The 18,305-nt window shown below is 27.3% G+C and overlaps 1 protein-coding gene across 5 annotated transcripts in view; it reads left to right on the top strand.

Annotated features, from left to right (window-relative positions):
• Positions 1-18,305, top strand: part of LOC107445216 (ecto-NOX disulfide-thiol exchanger 2) — a 23,408-nt gene continuing 5,103 nt past the window's right edge. The window contains exons 1-5 of one of the 5 annotated variants that reach the window (XM_043046755.2): positions 7-1,973; positions 3,872-3,931; positions 9,171-9,614; positions 12,979-13,126; positions 16,969-17,140. In XM_043046755.2, the coding sequence (XP_042902689.1) occupies positions 197-1,973; positions 3,872-3,885 (1,791 nt within the window). In that variant the 5' untranslated portion in view covers positions 7-196 and the 3' untranslated portion in view covers positions 3,886-3,931; positions 9,171-9,614; positions 12,979-13,126; positions 16,969-17,140. Of the gene's footprint in view, positions 2,057-3,871; positions 3,932-8,772; positions 9,615-12,978; positions 13,127-16,968; positions 17,141-18,305 lie in introns of those variants that run through there. The other 4 variants (XM_043046756.2, XM_043046753.2, XM_043046757.2 and 1 more) reach the window with 4 other exon arrangements.

The raw sequence follows: 18,305 nt of genomic DNA on the forward strand, positions 1-18,305 counted from the left end.
AGGCATCCTCACGTTATACACTACCATAATTAAATCTAGTTGATCATCAAATTCGTTCATTACTTTCATTTACCACAATAGATAACAGAAGTACAGATTTTCCTTCTGAAAACAAAAATAAGTCGAGTGGAACTGAATTTCGATCATTTAATCCGTCTTGTTCCAATTATCACTGACAAGAAAGTAGATATAAGATATGAATTGCACGCAAGGTAAAAAAAGAGAACGGAGTCCTGAGAAAGAATGTAAGAAAGATAACCCTCACTCTAGAAATCTGACAAATATTAATAAAGAAGTAAACTCTAATAAAGAGCAGATAAATTCAAATTCTAATATTCAGCAGCAGTTACAGCCATCTCATCCAACGATCTCGTCGCAACAATCGCATCAATCTCACTCGCTGCAACCAACAATTCCTGCAATAGCTCAGACTTTTTCTGCTTATTATTATGGCGTTCCAGAACAGAATGATGTTGATCCAAATCAACGATCTCTTTCTATGATGACTCCTTTTAACATGTATGCTGCAATGAATCCTCAGTGGCCTAGTTACCAAATGGATGGCATGGGAATGCCTCCGAATACAATGCAAGCTTCTACTTCACTTCCTGTTAGCTCAGGCATGGATATGATACCTAGTACAAGTGCTGGTATCAATCCTTATGCAGCCTACATGCCCATGACAGGTGATATGTATGGTATGATGGGAAACTATTTACCATATCCTATGTATCCTCCAGACAACTCTATGATGATTCCTCCAGTTAAGGAAACTATCACTTTATCCTCTTGTGTTCTTTATCCTCCTCATCCAGGGCAACATTTTAAGACGAGAGAAAGACATCCAGGTTGTAAAACTGTGTTTGTTGGAGGCTTACCGGAAAAAATTTCCGAAGAAATAGTCCGTGAAATCTTTAGTAGATGTGGTGAAATAAGTACTGTTCGAATGAGTAAAAAGAATTTTTGCCATGTGCGGTTTATTGCAGAAGCTTATGTAGACCAAGCAATGATGTTATTAGGCTATAGATTAAAAATAGAAAATAAAGACGAAAGCGCTTATTCTGGAAGGCTCCATGTTGATTTTGCTAAAGCAAGTGATGATGAGTATGAATGGGAATGTTTGCAACGGGCATTACAAAGAGAAGCTCGTCATCGAGAAAGAAAGGAGCAAGAAGCTTTAAATCCTCCAACGCCACCACCTGTTGTTTATTATTCTGAGCATGAAGCAAATCTGTTAACTGATAAACTTAAGAGCAAAGAACATTTCAAATCTGCTACTCATGTTTTGATTACTTGGTTAGAAAGAGGAGAATGTAACAAGAAAACTTTTGGAAGTTTTTATTCTATGATTAAGTGTGCAATTTTTCATTTGCAGACATTGTTCAATGAGAAAGAAGAGTTAGAAGAAAAAATGTCCATTGCCAAGGAACAGATGCAGCAAAAAATGACTTATATTTCTTTATGTTTCAATGAGATATATAAAGTTTTTGAAACAATTCAAAGCTTACCATCTTCAATGGATATTTTCACAAAAGCTCAAAGAAAAGAAATTGAGATAATGAGAAAAAAAACATTGATGATCATCAAAACCCATTCCAGAGAATTAGTTGAAGAACGTGTTGAAGATGAAATGGAACTAAGTGAAGGAGAGGAAGAAGAGCAAAAATCATCAAATATTTCTGAAAATACCAAAGGCATATCTAAAGATGAAGTTCGGAAACTGCGTGAAGAAGTAGAGGAGTTGAGGACTCGTTATCAAAATGCTGTTGAAAAAAATGCTACATTAAAAATAAAGATGGAATCAACTTGTAATACATATGCTCAAATTCTGCAAGAAAAGAAAGAAGCTATAGCAAAACAAGCAGAGTTATCTGAATTAGAAAAATTTAAAGAAGAATTTGTAGCTACTCAAGGTCTTAACACCGCTTCTAGCCAATCACATGATGTTAGATCCAGTTCTGTAGATGAAAGCGGTAATAGTATGAGCACTATTACTCAACATGAGATGTGTTTAATTGCTTTGATTGCGACATTCTTGAATGTCCATCCCTTTGGAGTTAGTATTGATTGCATATGCTCATATTTAATCAAGATTGATTCAAATGTAAATGCTACAGATATAGAAAGTTTATTGGAAAGGTTTCCAAATTTATTCAAAAAACACACTTCTGGAATTGGAGCTACTTTGGTGAAAAATTGGAAATTTTTAGGCTTCTCTTCAATATCTCATTAAGCTTTTTTTTTTTTTCCCCATTTAATGTTCATCTTTTTTTATTGAAAAACTAAAAAAATTTTAGATTTACTTCTATGTCTGATTCCTTTTTTTGATTTCCAAATTTTAATAAAATATTTTAATTAAATTTTTATCATAATATTTAGCTTTTTTTCTTCTAAACTTATTTTATTTCATATTTATCTTTTTCCTTATTCATTTGAGTTTTATATTTGAAAGCTATTTGTGTGGTAATATTCTGTTATTTTGCAATTTGTTTTAGTACTAATATGGTTAATGCTTTGGTAATATTGTGTCATTCCATGTCATATCTATCAGTTTAAGACCGAACCCATGATTTTAAATAAATTTGGTGAAATGGGCATTAATTAATTGCATCAAGTTTTAATTTGAAAATTGTTCAAGTTATAAACTTTTAAATAATAAAATTTTCATGAAAAGCAACTGAACTAGCAAGTGGATGTAATTGTTTTCAAATTATAGCAGAAGAAACTTTCGAAACCATCGTAAAGCTAAGAATTGAGGCTTTCAATAGATGCTTTTCAACACTTTCTGAGGCTAGGTCAAACTTTTAAAGTGACTTGATTGGTCATTTGACCTGAAATATCCCAAAACATACTGTCTCAAAATATTAAACAAAAAATTTATCACTGCAATATTCTTCTACACATGTAAGAATTTGTACTTTGAAGTGTCAACATCAAAGATCTGAAGAATTCATATAAGTTGTATACTATACAACTATATCTAGTAACATCTAAGACATTTTCATCTCCTTCACCCGTATTAAAAAATCTTAACCTGTTGTTTGTACATCAACATTCATAATAATCTTTGTTTTGTCTACTTTTAAAGTCCTAAGCTTCTGTTCGCACAACTATGACAACAAAAGTCAATGAGGCTTTAAAAAATATACCTTAATTTACTCTAAGCTTATATCCTACCCACCATCAGCAGTCCCATAAAACAACACAGCAACAAGTATCCTCTAAAGGCACTTTTTAATTATTTAACTACACAGTCTTGATCTTGCTTTCATTAGCACTTAGGCATATCTTTTCCTTGAGAGGGTGTCCAGAAATTTAAAATTGGGGTCTAATACTTACGCTTTCCATAAATATTTTAAATATACATTGGTTGCATTTAAATATTTAAAACTTAGTTTATTCATAAATTTAAAACTGAATTCGATTTTCAACCTTATAGCCCAGTAAAGTTAGATGTTTTCATCGGAAAAAATAGTGGCTAAGTTTTTTTTCACAGACAGCTCTGTTATTTTATTGTAAATGATACTCAAAAACTTTCCTCTGTACGTTTTTTTTTTTTTTTTTTTTTTTTTTTTTTTTNTTTTTTTTTTTTTTTTTTTTTTTTTTAGTGGTGAAATGAAATTTCTTCTTGAGAGAGGAGTGAGGCATATTTTCTAATGTATATTTTTTTCACTGAATTGATTTAAAAACTCCTTTCAGTATTATCTCTTAGTGTCAATTTTTGAAAAATATGCTTATGTTTTTTTTTTTATGACCCGATGTTACCTTTTCCCCTGTTCTAATGTTTTTTAGCACTGTTCCAAGATAAAATGTAAAATTGGGATTCTACTGTATTTGGAGCTTGAGATAATTCTTGAAACTTTTCTTTCAGCTGGGAAACAGTAGATTCATCCGACATTGTTTGAGAATTCCTTCTTTTTGGATAACTATAGTAATCTTTTAAAACTTTTGCCAATTTTTAATTTTTTTCACTGTTTTGTCCAAATTGTAATCTATTCGTTTTTAAAAAAGATTCCAATTAAAAGGGGTGCAGACAATATTTTAAGTTACAAAATCAGATATGAAAATGTATTTTCTCTGACTAAATATGCCTTTTTTTTTTACATGGATTCAGATTTCTGATTCCTAAATATAGTGGGTCGCTGTAATCTGGGAAATATGGTTTCAATAGTTTGACAGGACAGCGCTCCAAAGTTTGTATCCCCTATGGTTCATTTTGCGTGTTTCACTATATTTCAAAAAGATTTTAAATGAATTACATTTTTGCACTCAATTACAAAATTTGTGTGTGCGTTTTTTTTTGCATCATTTTAAAGAATATAATTTTATGTGGCAAGGTACAAAATTTGAGCAAAATTGGTTGAATAGTTCCGGAGATATTAAATTTTTAAAAAAATTAGATATTTAAAATTTGATTTCTCAGGAACTATTGGACAAATTTTGTATATTGTCTTGTAAAATTATATTCTTTAAAATGATGTAAAAAACTGCATACCTTACCATTCAAAATTTTTTTGACTATTATTAAATAAAATAAAAAATAATAAATATTCAAGTAACTTCTATCAGTTTATTTTGTATAGTGCAATTGTCTTCTCTCTTTTATAATCAGGACATTTATTTGATTAAGCAATTGAAATATTGTTACTTTTAAAACATTTATAAATTTGTTATAAAGTTAGTAAAATTAATAACTCTCAATAACTTAATAAAATATTTTATTTTTTGATTAAACTAAAAAATGGATTTTAATTTTTAAAATTCTGAAAAATGTATTATGAAAAATAAGTAAATTAATAACACATAAAAATGAGAAGGTTGAAATAAAGGATGTTTTAATAAAGTGATATGTGTTGATTTGTCGATATGTGTTGTTCTGTTAATATGTGTTGATTTATTAAAAAATATATTATTTATATTAGTAATTTTAAAACTTAATATTTTTCTCCCAAGAAAAGAAATATTTGTTGCTTGCATTGAAAAGCATAACACTTTTAATTATACAGTGTTTAACTCTTTATACCTTTTTTTCTCTTAAGACTCCTAGGTACTAATTCTTACTTAAGTTAAGGAATGTTGCAATAAGAAAATGTACTTTATTCATAATTTTTTGAGACCACATGCTACGAGTTATTTTAGGACAAAGATCAAATCAGGTTACTTTGAATGTTTGACCTAGTTTCAGAATGTCATATGTTGTTTCAATTGATAGGTCTTGTAGTTTGAAATTTTCTTCTGCTATAATTAGACAAAAAGTTGCTACCAATTTCTCTGTATGCAAGTTTGTCGTTTTTTATGGAAACTTTACTTCATTCAAATGTCCAAAACTTTGACAATTTTCAAATAAAATATCTACAAATTGATAATAGTTGCTTATTTTATCACATTTATCCATTCCAAATAATTTCATTAAAATCAAAGGGGTCGGCCCTGAAGTGATTGATCTGATGTGGAATGACGCAGTTGGAAGAATTACAAAAATGCTTTCTGTAATTTACTTTACATTTTGTGAAAGATGACAAGGTTATATTTTATTTGTGAAAACTGCTTGGAAACTTATAACTCAGAACTATAGTGCTAAATTTTTTAAATCTTCAAATTTATTTTTCTGATCTTTTGTTTGATATCAATGTTATTTGCATGCAAAATTTTTAAATTTCGAGACCTGTCATTTTTGGTTCTATGTGTAATTTTTTTTTGTTTATTCAATAATTTATTAAGCTTTATTTAATCTATTGCATTTTAACTTTTGTTATTTGTAAAAGCTAAGTACTTGTATGTTTTTTTGTGTTTTTTATTATTTTTATGTCTCTCATTTGGAACTCATGGAAAATTTATTTTAAATCTGGATTTCAGGTGAGTTAAATAATGAATGAGCCCATATTTATTTTTTTTATTCCAATTTTTCATTCCCAATCAAGTTTCCCTTAAAATTTTAAGAATTTTTATTTTATTTTCATCTTTTTTTAAAAAATTACTATAACATTAAAATATGGACTTTAAAAAAGGCAGTAATGGTCTGTTTCAGTCATTGTATGTGTTGTGCTCAAAAAAGATATTCTAAATAATGTTTGTTCTAATGATGATCAGTGTAAATTAAATGCTTCATATTTGCCAATTAGTTTATGGTGACAATATTTTAAATTCTGAAATCAGACATACGTTACTAAACATACCTTTTGTTTTCTTTCCAAAGTTAAGTTTATTTTAATCTTCACGTTATCTTGAAGTTTTTCTGCAAATAAAAAATTTTTGCATTCAATTCAAAAATTTTTATAGTTTAAGTTTATCGAACATAAAATAATTTTGAATAAAGTATTTATTATTTATTTTTTCTTAATAATCATCAAAAAATTCTGTAATTGTAAATTATAATAATTTAACCCAATTTAAACTTTGTAATTTTAAATGATGAATTACAGAATTTAAATTACATATTTCAATTAAAGGTAAAGGTTTAAAAATACAGATTTTTCCAACATTTTGTTACACAGAAAACTTTTTCACCATATTTTATTAAAGTTTTGTGCTTGGTCATTAAAAATAACATTGTTTAAAAGGGTGTAAAAATAGTATATCTTACACTTCAATATTTTTCTATCTTAATTAAATATAATATGTTGTTGGAAACTATATATCTTTCGCTAATAATTTAATTGTGTACAACGTTTTTCAGTTTTTATTAGCTTATAAATTTTCTGTTTTATTGTAAAATATGTTAGAAGTAAATTAATATTAAGAAGCTTAAACTTCCAAAACTTTCTTAACTTATCTATTGGCACCATATTTCAGATTATGTTTCTCCGAATTTTGATTGTCAAAAAACCTAAATCATAAAAGAGAAATTGAATTCTTTTTATGAGAAAATATGATTCAGTGTCCAACTTTAACTTAAAAAATATTCTGCACTAATTAATTGGAAAATTGGAGATCACTCTTTGAACCATTAGGATTTGCACTAAATCTGATCATTGAGATCTGAGTTCTTGAAAATCTGATCATTAAAGCAAAAAACTATTCATAAATTTTTTTTTGTGTGCACATTTTACTTAATTTTTTTCTGATGAGTTATGTCAGTATACGCTAATTCATTTCATCAGTGATGAATTTTTTTTTATCGGAAACTAAGAAAGCCCCAAGTTTATTTTCAAAAATAAATAAATTAATTAATTAATAAAATAAAATAGAAATTTGCTTAGTTTGCATTGTTTCTACAAATTTTTTTTATTCCTTTTCCAAAGCTAAAATCAAATATCCTTTTTTAAGAAATAAATTTAGACTTAAAATATTATATGATGCTTAGATTAATAAGTTTTGTTTTATTTTACAGTTAAACAAAAAAATTTTGTTTTCCTTCAGCATCTTGAATTCTGTTATGAATTTTTTCAACTTAATACCTTAATTTGAATGAAATTTCCGGCTGTTTTAAAAGAAATTAATTTTAAAACTGAATTGTTTTGTTAATCTTATTTTCCAAAAAGCTTGACGGCTTGCTGAAGCAAGTCAAAAAATGTAAGGCAGATATTAAAATACTGATTTTTCAATTACCTTGGTGAATTGTAAAATTATGGCAATGTTTGCTGAGAGCCAAATTTTTTACTTAGCCTTCAACACATATTCTGCATAATTTTATACAGTAAACTAAATTTACACAGTGAAGTAAGTTTTTCCATTTAGTTTGATAGTAAACTGAAAGTAAATTAATTGAAAAAAGAAATCTTATTTTATCAAGAATTTCTTAACTAAAGCTTTAAAATGTTATATTAACAAGCTTTAGTATTGAATTACAGATTTAAGAATGCTGGATATTTGTATTGGTATTCAGAAACTTTCTGTTCCATTCTGAATGATTAGAGATTCAATCTTAATATGAATACAATACAGAATGTAATATCTATGTTAGGTTAAGTGTTTTTGAACTCTTTTTCTGTTAAAGATTGCATAAAACTTTATTAGCATACATATATATTTTCAATTTTGTTTCTATTTTTTATCTTTCTAAATTCTAACAACTCAAAGAACATGTTACAAAGCAAGCTGAAGAAATTAAAAAATTTTTTTTTTTAAAATTTTGTCCAAAGGATTTTTCTTCTTAAAAAGCGTTTTTTTTTCTCTCAACCAGGGTTGGCAAGATTTTGCCGCAGGTGGAAAAAACCATGGTAAATACCGGTAAAAACCGTCCTGGCAAAAACAGGTTTTTGCCAAGCAAAGTGGCAAAAAGTGGCAAAAACCTATATTTTCCAAGATGAGAGGACAAAAACACATTTTTGATACAAAATTATTCCTAAAATTGAAATATATACTATGAATATAAATAATTACAAAAAAATTAACAAAACTATTATTCCATAATTAAATGATAATGTAATAATATATCATTTTAGTAGTTTAAAACATTATTGATTGGAAAATTTGTGATTATTCTCTTTTTTCCAGTGAAATGAACTTATTTTAAATTAATATAACTATAATTTAAAGCATAAAATATCTATCAACATGTGTAGTTAATTATTGTACAAATAATAATTTTTTATAATAAATAATAATATTATACAAATAATAATATTTATTTATTTGTAAAAAAACATTTATTTTAGGATTCTAAAATGAAAAGAGATCAAAAACTTTCAATCTTTTAAAAATTATTACCCTTAGGTATATTAATTATTAATATATTAAAAATAATTTTTTCATGAAAATGTATCAAAATTATTATTCCTTATGATTGATTTAAATTTGTTTCAAGTATTTTGTATAAATATTTAATCAGCAATTTAGATAATTTGGTTTTTGCCGGTTTTTACCAGTTTTTGCCGGTTTTTACCAGGTTTTTGCCACTGTCCTGGCAAAAACCCCTTTTTGCCGGCAAAAACTCCAACCTTGCTCTCAACATCGCGTTTTAAATCATTTCATAAAATTTTATTTTACTCTGAGTAAAATACTTGAAGAATTTTTCAAAGTAAGTGACTTATATATTTTTCTTTTACCAGTAAAAAATATGCCAAGATTTTGTTTTATTTACAGTTGCTAGCTAGGCTGCCAAATTTCTTTTGAATCTAATATTTTATTAGAAAGTACGCAATCTGATAAATTAATGTATGGTGCTAAAAAAATGGTTATTCTGTTTAAAGAAATTTAGCTAATGTCTAAACTTTATTTGATATCATTAGCCCTACTTATATGGAACATCAAGCAACTTGTTTCCTGAATTATTTGAATGTTCGACTTATATATTTTATCGAACATTAAAAACTTTGTATACTTTTGTTGAACTGTGTATGCAAACCAAGAACTGCTTTAAAAGTTTTTAAGCTTTTGTTATCGGTGAAAGTGCTATTGAATAAAATCCATTCAGTAAGTAATTTTTTGCAAGATTATCTTAGTCATCTGAAGAAGACACAGGATAAGTGAACATGTTATTTACTTTATTGCTTTTGAGTTGGAAGAACTATGAAGAAGCCACTTAGGTTTATCTTTATGTGTCAAGAAAGTAAGTCTTTTGACTTAATTAAATGGGATTCTGCTCTTGGTGATGTCAGTTTTGCAAGTTTGTTTAAGAAGTTATGCATCAAGTTCAACCTTCCAATAGACCACTGTACTCTTGCAATTTGTAGGTAAGAACTTTTTTAATCTCTTTATTTTATGAGTCAAATGCACATAGTAAAAGTCCAATATTACAAGAACACATAACAGTGGGAAAAAATTGTATTCAGATGTTGAGAGTGACAGGAATTAATGAGCAGTTTTCTGTTGTCAGAGCTCTTTGTTATGTATTCCCTTCTCCCAAGGCAATGTTCATAAGATATTTTTAAGTTAAAAAATTTCATGCTTTGCAGTATTTCATGTAGAATAGGAATTATTAAATAGGCAAAGAGCATACATATACAAAAGATTCATTCTGACAAAATTGCATTGTTACAAAAAAGTATGCTATTTTTAAAAAATCAAGATCTTTTTTTCCCCAATACTTTAAGAAAAGTTTAACAGACTGAACATAATTAATTATTGTAAGTATTCAAGTCTAGTTAACAGTTTTAGGACTACAAAATTATATGAAATACTATTAAGAAAAATCACGTTCTCCCAGGAATATCTATGCCAACTTACCTTTCTTGGTATCCCCTTGTGTTCATCCCTGATGGTTTCAACTGTGCTTCGATATTCATTATTTGATTAGATATTCTCTCGTATAATGCCAAGATTGTTAGAAACAAAAAAATGTGCTTTCTTTTAAAATTTTATTGATGTTTCAGTGCTGTTTTCAGTACTTTTTACTACTTATGACTGCATGTTTTCTGAACATGCTCTATTAGCCTTTTTCTATACATCTGCTAGTTTTTAGTTTTAGTTATTTTTTCAGCTCAAAAAATAAAGGCAGGTAAGTATGTATTGTCCTATACAGAACCCTTACAAGCCTTTTTGGGCTAAGTGGCAAAATAGAGTCTAATTAAGAGACCTCTTCCTTTGTTTTCTTGAGTTTTACAAAAAAAATAATTTAATTTTGTTAATGTTTTTTGTTCTTCACAAACTTTTAATGATAGTGTGTAGTTCTAAAGAGTCATACTATTTAAGAATTAAAAAAAAGTCTTTATTAAATATAGAAAGTTTTTGTTAATTTTTGCAAGTGTTCTAGATATTTTCTCATAAGCTTAATGTAATGAAATTATATGATGTGTAATACAATTGGGATGTGGATTTAATGCTGTACACTTGCTTCTTTTCAGATGTTTTAAATTTTTTTTTGTTGTTTAATTTGAATGATTCTAATAGTACTTTATTGATGCAAGTTACATAAACACAAAGATATTTTCAAAAATCTAAAGGCATGCAAATGTAATAAACCAGAACTACCTTTTTAAAAATGATTGTCACAGAATTGTTTAGACATAATTTTTAAAGAAACAATCTGTTTCTAGTTTTTAATTTCAGAACAATCTTGTATTAACTGTTCGAAAGATGTTGCAAAGTTGAGTAAATGACAAACATTAGTTTATTGATGAAAATTGAATACAGATATTTAAATAATGTTTTACTGTTTCCCATCCGTTTATAGTCATTTGAGGGTTAAAGAGGATGATGATACTCTTTTTCCTGCGCATGTCAATCAATTCAGAGAAGGCTCTTAAATTTTTTAACATTTTAATTTTCTCTTGTTCAACCGATAACTTCACCCAAATTAATTACAATTTTGGAATCTTAATTTTTTAGTCTCATAACTTAATAATTCACGTCAAAAGGGAAAATTTCAAAATTAAAGATGTATTAAGATAAAATAATATTTTTCTAAAAAATATTTAAATGAATGCATAAATCTAAATATTTCATAACATTCTCAGAATCCTAAATTTTAGTTCTATTCTTTTAATGTTGTTATTTTTATTAGCAAAACAGGATCTGTATTGTGATTTTTAATTTAGTTTCAACTTAATATACATAAAAAGAATGAGAAACAAAGAAATTTACAGAAATTAATTTTCACAATTTTTTAAAATTTAATTAAGTATTATTTAATTTTATTTTTTAATTTATTTAAGTATTATTAAGTTTAAATACATTTTAACACAACTAAAATTTTATTATGGGTGTTTTCTATCTAAAAGAAATATTTTTTTCTTCAATGCCTACTTGATTGACACTCCTCATTCAAATATGAGTAGGGCAGATTTGTTAGCCACCCAGATGCACCATAATAGATGTGCTAATGCATCTTCCACAGTAAAGACAGATAGAACAGAGAATGAAATAACATCCATGCTAGTCTAACTTTCACTTTCTGACTTAGTGGCATACTAAGTACTTTAAAAGTTCTTTTTTTCAATACTTTTTCCAGTTTAATTTTTATTTTAGGCCAATTTGAGAACACAGTTTTATTTTTTTCCTAAAATGGTAGGAAGGGTTAGTTTTTCCCTTAAGTTTCTAAGTCAGTACCTGTTTTCAGTATGATGTCTATGTGGCTATGAAATGTTAATTTTTTGTCTAACATTGTCTACTTTACACATTAGCTTGGTTATGTAAAAAATCCTCATTGGAAACAATCTGTACCTCATTACACGACTAAAGAGCATTTGATTTTGATTGCAGCACCATATTTCTTTCTGCATCTGGCTTACTAGATGACAGACTCTAATGTACACCAGAGTTGCAACATAAACTCTTCATTAAGTTCTTGCTGCAAAATATTTTTGAATTAAAATATCAATACAGAATCGTTTCCATACTGGTATCAATTCATAACTAAGCGAAGTGCTGGTGGTTGCCTGTTGGAATGATAGAGAATTACCTCATTCTGTAAAGAAAATGTCTTTTTAAACTACTTAGTTGTTAAAGGCTCAGTGATCAATGCAACTTAGAGCGATAACTTGTCAATCTTTCCTTCGGTGAATTTATATTGCATAAAATTTTCATATAACTTTTTCCTCTTTAGAGCGAAGTGGAAAAGAACTCATAAACTAAACTATTACCTCTAATCATTAAACTAGAAGTATAAAATCTACTGTTTAGTATGGCAGATAAAAAATGCAGGCTGTAAAAAATGCATGGCAAAAGTTATTAATTTTACTGTGAGGTATGGATTCTAATATTGTCACCTTCCTTCAAATTCAATATCATGAATTCACAGAGGAAACAACTATATCAATTATGAATAGTAAAGGTGGGTATTAGTTATTATTTTTCTCTGTGTGATATGTAGTCTAGATGTATGCCAGAAGTAGTAAAACTTATTAAGGTTTGTTTTGTCCTGTAGGGTTGATAGTTTAAATATTGATCTATAGTTTATTTTCTTGCCCTATTTTAATGTAATTAAAATTATTTAAATTATACTATTACTAGTGCTAATTATTATTTAGTTAACAATGCTACTTATATTTTGCTTGAAATTTTTCAAAACTGCATTCAAATTATCAACTGTTAGTTGTGTTATTTAATTGTTAAGTTTTTATTAGTTGCTGTATTAAATTTCATTTGATTTTTTTTCAGTGATAGATTAACATGCCAGCCACTGATTCTATGATTGCTGATGGTTTCATTCCCCATTTAGCTGCCAACAAAGTACTGATTATTTTGAACTAAACATCTGTAAGAACAATAAGTCAGACGCACTAATTGTTGTTTCTTTAATAGTTCGGTGAGTTTAATTCTTGTTTAATTTTGTTTTGTGTTCTTTTAATGTAGTTAAATTATTTTTAGAATTGTATTACTTAGATAATTTTCTGTAAGTAATTTTTGGTTTTTGTTTACGACAACCGTACTGCATATCATGAAACTGCATTTGAGTACCAAAAATAGAGGAACGTCAAGCCCTGTTACTCACCTGACTATTGACAACAAATTGAAAGCAACACGAGTGATGTTGCTGTCAATCGTAGAATTGTTCATTTTCTGTTTCTTTTCATTATTTATTTTTTGAAATAAGAGATAATTTCAAAGAAATTTCCTTTGCATGTTTTGATTTAAACTTAATTATATCATTTAATTGAATTGATGCTTTATTCTTTATATGCATTCCTAAAGTGATTATTTATGAGTTTCTAATAACTTTTAAACTTATTTGATGTTTTTATAGTACTTTTTTTTTTCAAATAGTGACTTTCTTCTCAAGAAGGTTGGTTACTTTTGATCTGTATGCAATTCTGTTTTGCCCTAGTCCTTTCCTTGAACAAGAAATTTTGTGTTACGCTTCTGAATTATCAATATGATCTGTAATTGTTATTTTTCCTGCTTTTTAAGTTCATTTTGTGTGCCAAACACAATAGTGGTTCTAAAAGTTTCGTAAAATTTTGTATAAATTCACTTTTTAATAGAATTACTTGATTATTTAGAAATGCCAAAATATCTAGCTTTTTTTGGAGTGATATCCTCAGAAGGGAATAAAAAAAGGTATTTAAAAGTGAAAATATTAAAAGATATTTACAGCTTTTTTATTTTTTTTTTTGTAGAGTCAGCTTTGGTAAAAAGTGTAGATGGGGATAAAGTGGGTACAGTAGAGCGCCGATTGTGCGAACTGCCCGGGACCGAACGTGTTTCGGATAATGAAAAGTTCGGATAATTGGAAAGTTGTTTAAAATCTAGTTAAAATGATTATTATTTATGCAGTAACTTCCCTTCACACTTTTTCCAGGTTTAGGACAGGCAGTAGTATCTAATATAGCTCTGTTTAACAGTTCTTTTTTTTTTCAATTTTTAAATATTTTTTTATTTATTTATTTTTTTTTTACTTCGTTTCATTTTGAATTATTTCAATCATATTTCAGCTTTTGTAGTTTTTTTTTCAATTACTGTTTTTAACACACTTTTCTTTATTTTCCATTGCAAAAGAAATCCAGCAAAGACTTTTGTTTCAAAGAAGATGCTCTTTTTTGAGCAGCTATATCCCTTATTCTTTTTAAATAAATCAACTGAAGTGGATCAACATCATTTTGACGTTCTAGCCAATTCATTGCAATATCTAATGAATTGCATGCTTCTATATGAGAAGGTCCATTATCTTGAGCTTCGTCTGTGGAGTTTCGATTTTCACTCAAAATTTCAGCAACAGTTTCATCATAATTTAAAATCCTGGGACGTTTTCAGTGTCTCAACACCAGTCTTCTATTTCTTCTGCTGCATAATCTGGCATCTTTTCACCGGAAACGTTCAGAAATTTAGAAATTTTTTTTATAAGTTAAAAAAAAGTATTCTTAACTTAAAAAAAAAAAAAAAGCAATTCAGACATAATTCGGATAATTGGACGTTCGGATAATATGGGTTCGGATAATCGGCGCTGTATATGTTAAAAAATATGTATTCTCTCCTTTTATGCTGAGATAATTTGTTCAATATTTTTAGAGATGTTTACTGGGATTGAGGTAAGCATTTTTAATTCAGTTTTAGAAACTCGATGTTTACAAACTATCTGATTATGATTGACTTATAATGTTTGTTAGTTTAAGCTGTTGATGAACTTTCTTCTAATATCACTTGAAACTTTCAAAAACTATTAGTTTTAGTACAAACTAGTAGAGAGATATCTAAAAAACATATCTACATAGAAATTTTAGAAGAAATTTTAAAATTCTATTTATTATGAATTGTTTTCTGAGGTAGGGTAAAGAGGGTATATGGTTAGGTTTAGTTAAGTTTTGTGTGGTAAGGATATTTTCTTTACTTCTGTATTAGTTTTAATAAGAATCTAATGTTCTATATTTTATTATGAAATAGCTAAAAAACAAGTTACTTGTTTGACTATAGCCCTACATAATGATTTTAACAATGAAAAACAATTTGTTTTAAATTTCATCTTTTGAAGAGAAGAATGATTGGAGGAATAGCGATATAACAAACATATTATACAATTAAACAAATTATCAAAGTAGCATAATATTGTTACTTAACGATCATATTAAGATATAGATGAGTTTTCATGCTAGTTTCTGCCTTCATATGGCAGTTTTTTCATGGAAAACAAAACAATATCCTTAAAGTAATTAAATTCATTAAAAATATGTCTGCTGTAAAAAGTAAAAATACTTTAAATTACCACTACTGATATTAATTTTTACAATCTTATTTATATTTCAAATAAACCAAACACTATTGTGTAGAGTTCAGCAAAATATACTATTAGAAGTGAAATGTAATTTTTATAGTCCTAAACATTAACTTTTCAATATGAAAAAAAAAAGTATTTTTTAAATTTAGTTCTTATTTTTTTTAAAAATGTATTTAAGATACATTTATTTAAGAGCATATATTTTTTTTCCAAAAAAATATTAACATAAGTTTTTGAATGAAATATATGTACTAATACTCACTAGAACTATTCTTACTTTACTTGACTTTGGGATTAAGTGGTTATATCAAAACATGTTCTTTTGAATACATTACTGTAAAAAAAAAAAAAAAAAAAAAAAAATCAAGCTAAATAGATAAGTTATGCCTCATATTTAATCTATATGAATCCAATGTTTATAAAATTCATTCAAATTTTCCACAAAAAAAAATTGAATGGTTTGGTTTTAGAGTGTTATGATGGTATGTTTAAGTTATTTTGTTAGTTATTTATGGGCACAATTTTATTTAATTCTTTTTGGGCACCGCGTTTTAATTTAAATAATCTCATTTTTTTTTAATCTATATTTTTTTTTTTACTTTAATCAACAACCACATCTGATTTTCACTTACACCCCTATCCTTCAACGCCTTCCAATATTCCTTCCTTCACCCCTGCTTGAGAGTGGATTCGTTCACAGGAGTGAATAGTCAAAGCGACAGTAGCGCCACCCTTCGGTGCGGAGGAATACATGAGCGGGAGGAAAGAGCGGCAGTTCGATTTTAGGTATTCCCTGCTGCTGACGACGGAGATTCAACGTGATCTGTGGAAGGATGCGGGGTGGCCGGCCACGCGCGCTTCTAGGATAAGTCCTTTACCATTTTTTTTTAAATATATTTTTATGTGCCCGTAAATTCTTTTATTGTTGTATAATTTTGGTATGACGTAACTAAAGAGAAATGATTAATTTTAAATAACCTGTCGAACTAAAATGTAAGTTATGTAGCAGTGAAGCAACTCATTTTTAAATTGTAAACTTATTTGACTTATGATTAAGTTCTTTGAATAAAAATATTTAGTCTGGATTAATTATGCTGTTGGATGTGAATCCTTAAAATTTAATTTGCTTTTATCTTCCAGATCACCAAGATTATTATTGCTGTAAATTTAAATGTGCTAATAGTTTTAAATTAACTTAAATTACTTCTACTTGTTATATCTGATAAATTTTGTTAGTTAAAGTTAAATCCACTTTATACCATCTAACCCTATATATTAAATTTGAATGGTATAATTGAAACTGAAACATCAGTATTTATGGCATGAAACTTGAAGCTCTAAAATGAAAAAGACACTGTAATTAGAAGTTATATTAAGGAATAAATGTTTGTTGTGTATTTTGTAGTTAGTTTTCCCTCTAACCTCATATTGTTTTTTAGATAGGATCATTAACTTCAGTTTTCCACTGTGTGGAGCTGGAAACAGTCTTCTTATCTTGCTGCATATATTATCTTTGCTTTGCTGGACACCACTTTCATGACTATAGTTGCAGCCAATGATTAAGACTAAAGGGCTTTCATGAGGCTTAAAGAGATTATTGAAGGATTAAAGGTCAGCATGCCAAAATAAATTTCTACTGATGTTAAAATATGTTGTAAACTTATTATAAATTTTTTATGTCAAGCTGTTTTCTAAAAAAAAAATTCATAAACTTTAAAGCCTAGCTAAAACAATACAAAATATATTTTTTGAATATTGTATAAATATAAAGGGGGATCAATTATTGCAAAATAATTCAGAAAATTACTGGAACAAAAAAGAAGGGATGCATTGCCTATCAATTCAGCTATTTAAAGTTATTGAGGAAAACTTAATCTAAAGTGATAAATTGAAATAAGTTTTAGTTTTTAGGATATTGTGAAAAAAACGATCTAAATCAAGTTATGCATGCAAAAAGTCATTCAATTTTATATGTAGGTAGATATGCATTTATTATTCACACTATCAAACCTTATTTTTGCTTTGTCCAATACTCAAACCATCCATGTTCGTAAATATATTTAACAGATGTGTAACAATAAGATCTTATTTGTATCAGCAACAATCAAAATCAAGCTATGAAATTACCTAAGATTGAAACTCATATCTTAACAATTACCATATTAATGTTTCTGTTACAATATTGAAAACAAAATGTTCGCCATAGTGAAAATAAAAAAATTATAATTATTTCTTCCTATTTTTTATACTATGTAAAAATATAAAAATCTTGTGATTAATATTTGTACAATTTTTTTTTATTGATTTAAATACATTTGTATTCATTTTCAAGTTTTTAAAGCAAAATAATCTTTATTTTTGCAGCTTTACTGTTAACTCAGATTTCATATATATATATATATATATATATACAGTCGAACCCCGCTATAGTGAACCGTCTGCGGACTCAGTAATGTGTCCACGATAACCGATGGTTCACTATATCCAAATTTTTTGAAGAATATTTTTTGCATAAGACAGTTGAATGATTGAAAATTGACTTTGCAATTTTGCGTAAGTTATTTAAAAAATTATTAACTAATTAACAGATAATAAAGCAAAAATTGATGGAAAAAATAATTACGTTGCTAAATATTAGTTTTATTTTCACTTTTTATGAAAAAAATTTGTGATTTTTGATTGAACACAATTTGATTTTAAATTGAGTTCATCAATTTTCTTATCTACAATGTGCAAAGAATGCAAGATTTTTACATTTTGAACAAGATTTCGAACC

This window comes from Parasteatoda tepidariorum, chromosome 6 (genome assembly GCF_043381705.1).
Source record: "Parasteatoda tepidariorum isolate YZ-2023 chromosome 6, CAS_Ptep_4.0, whole genome shotgun sequence".
NCBI lineage: Eukaryota > Metazoa > Arthropoda > Arachnida > Araneae > Theridiidae > Parasteatoda > Parasteatoda tepidariorum.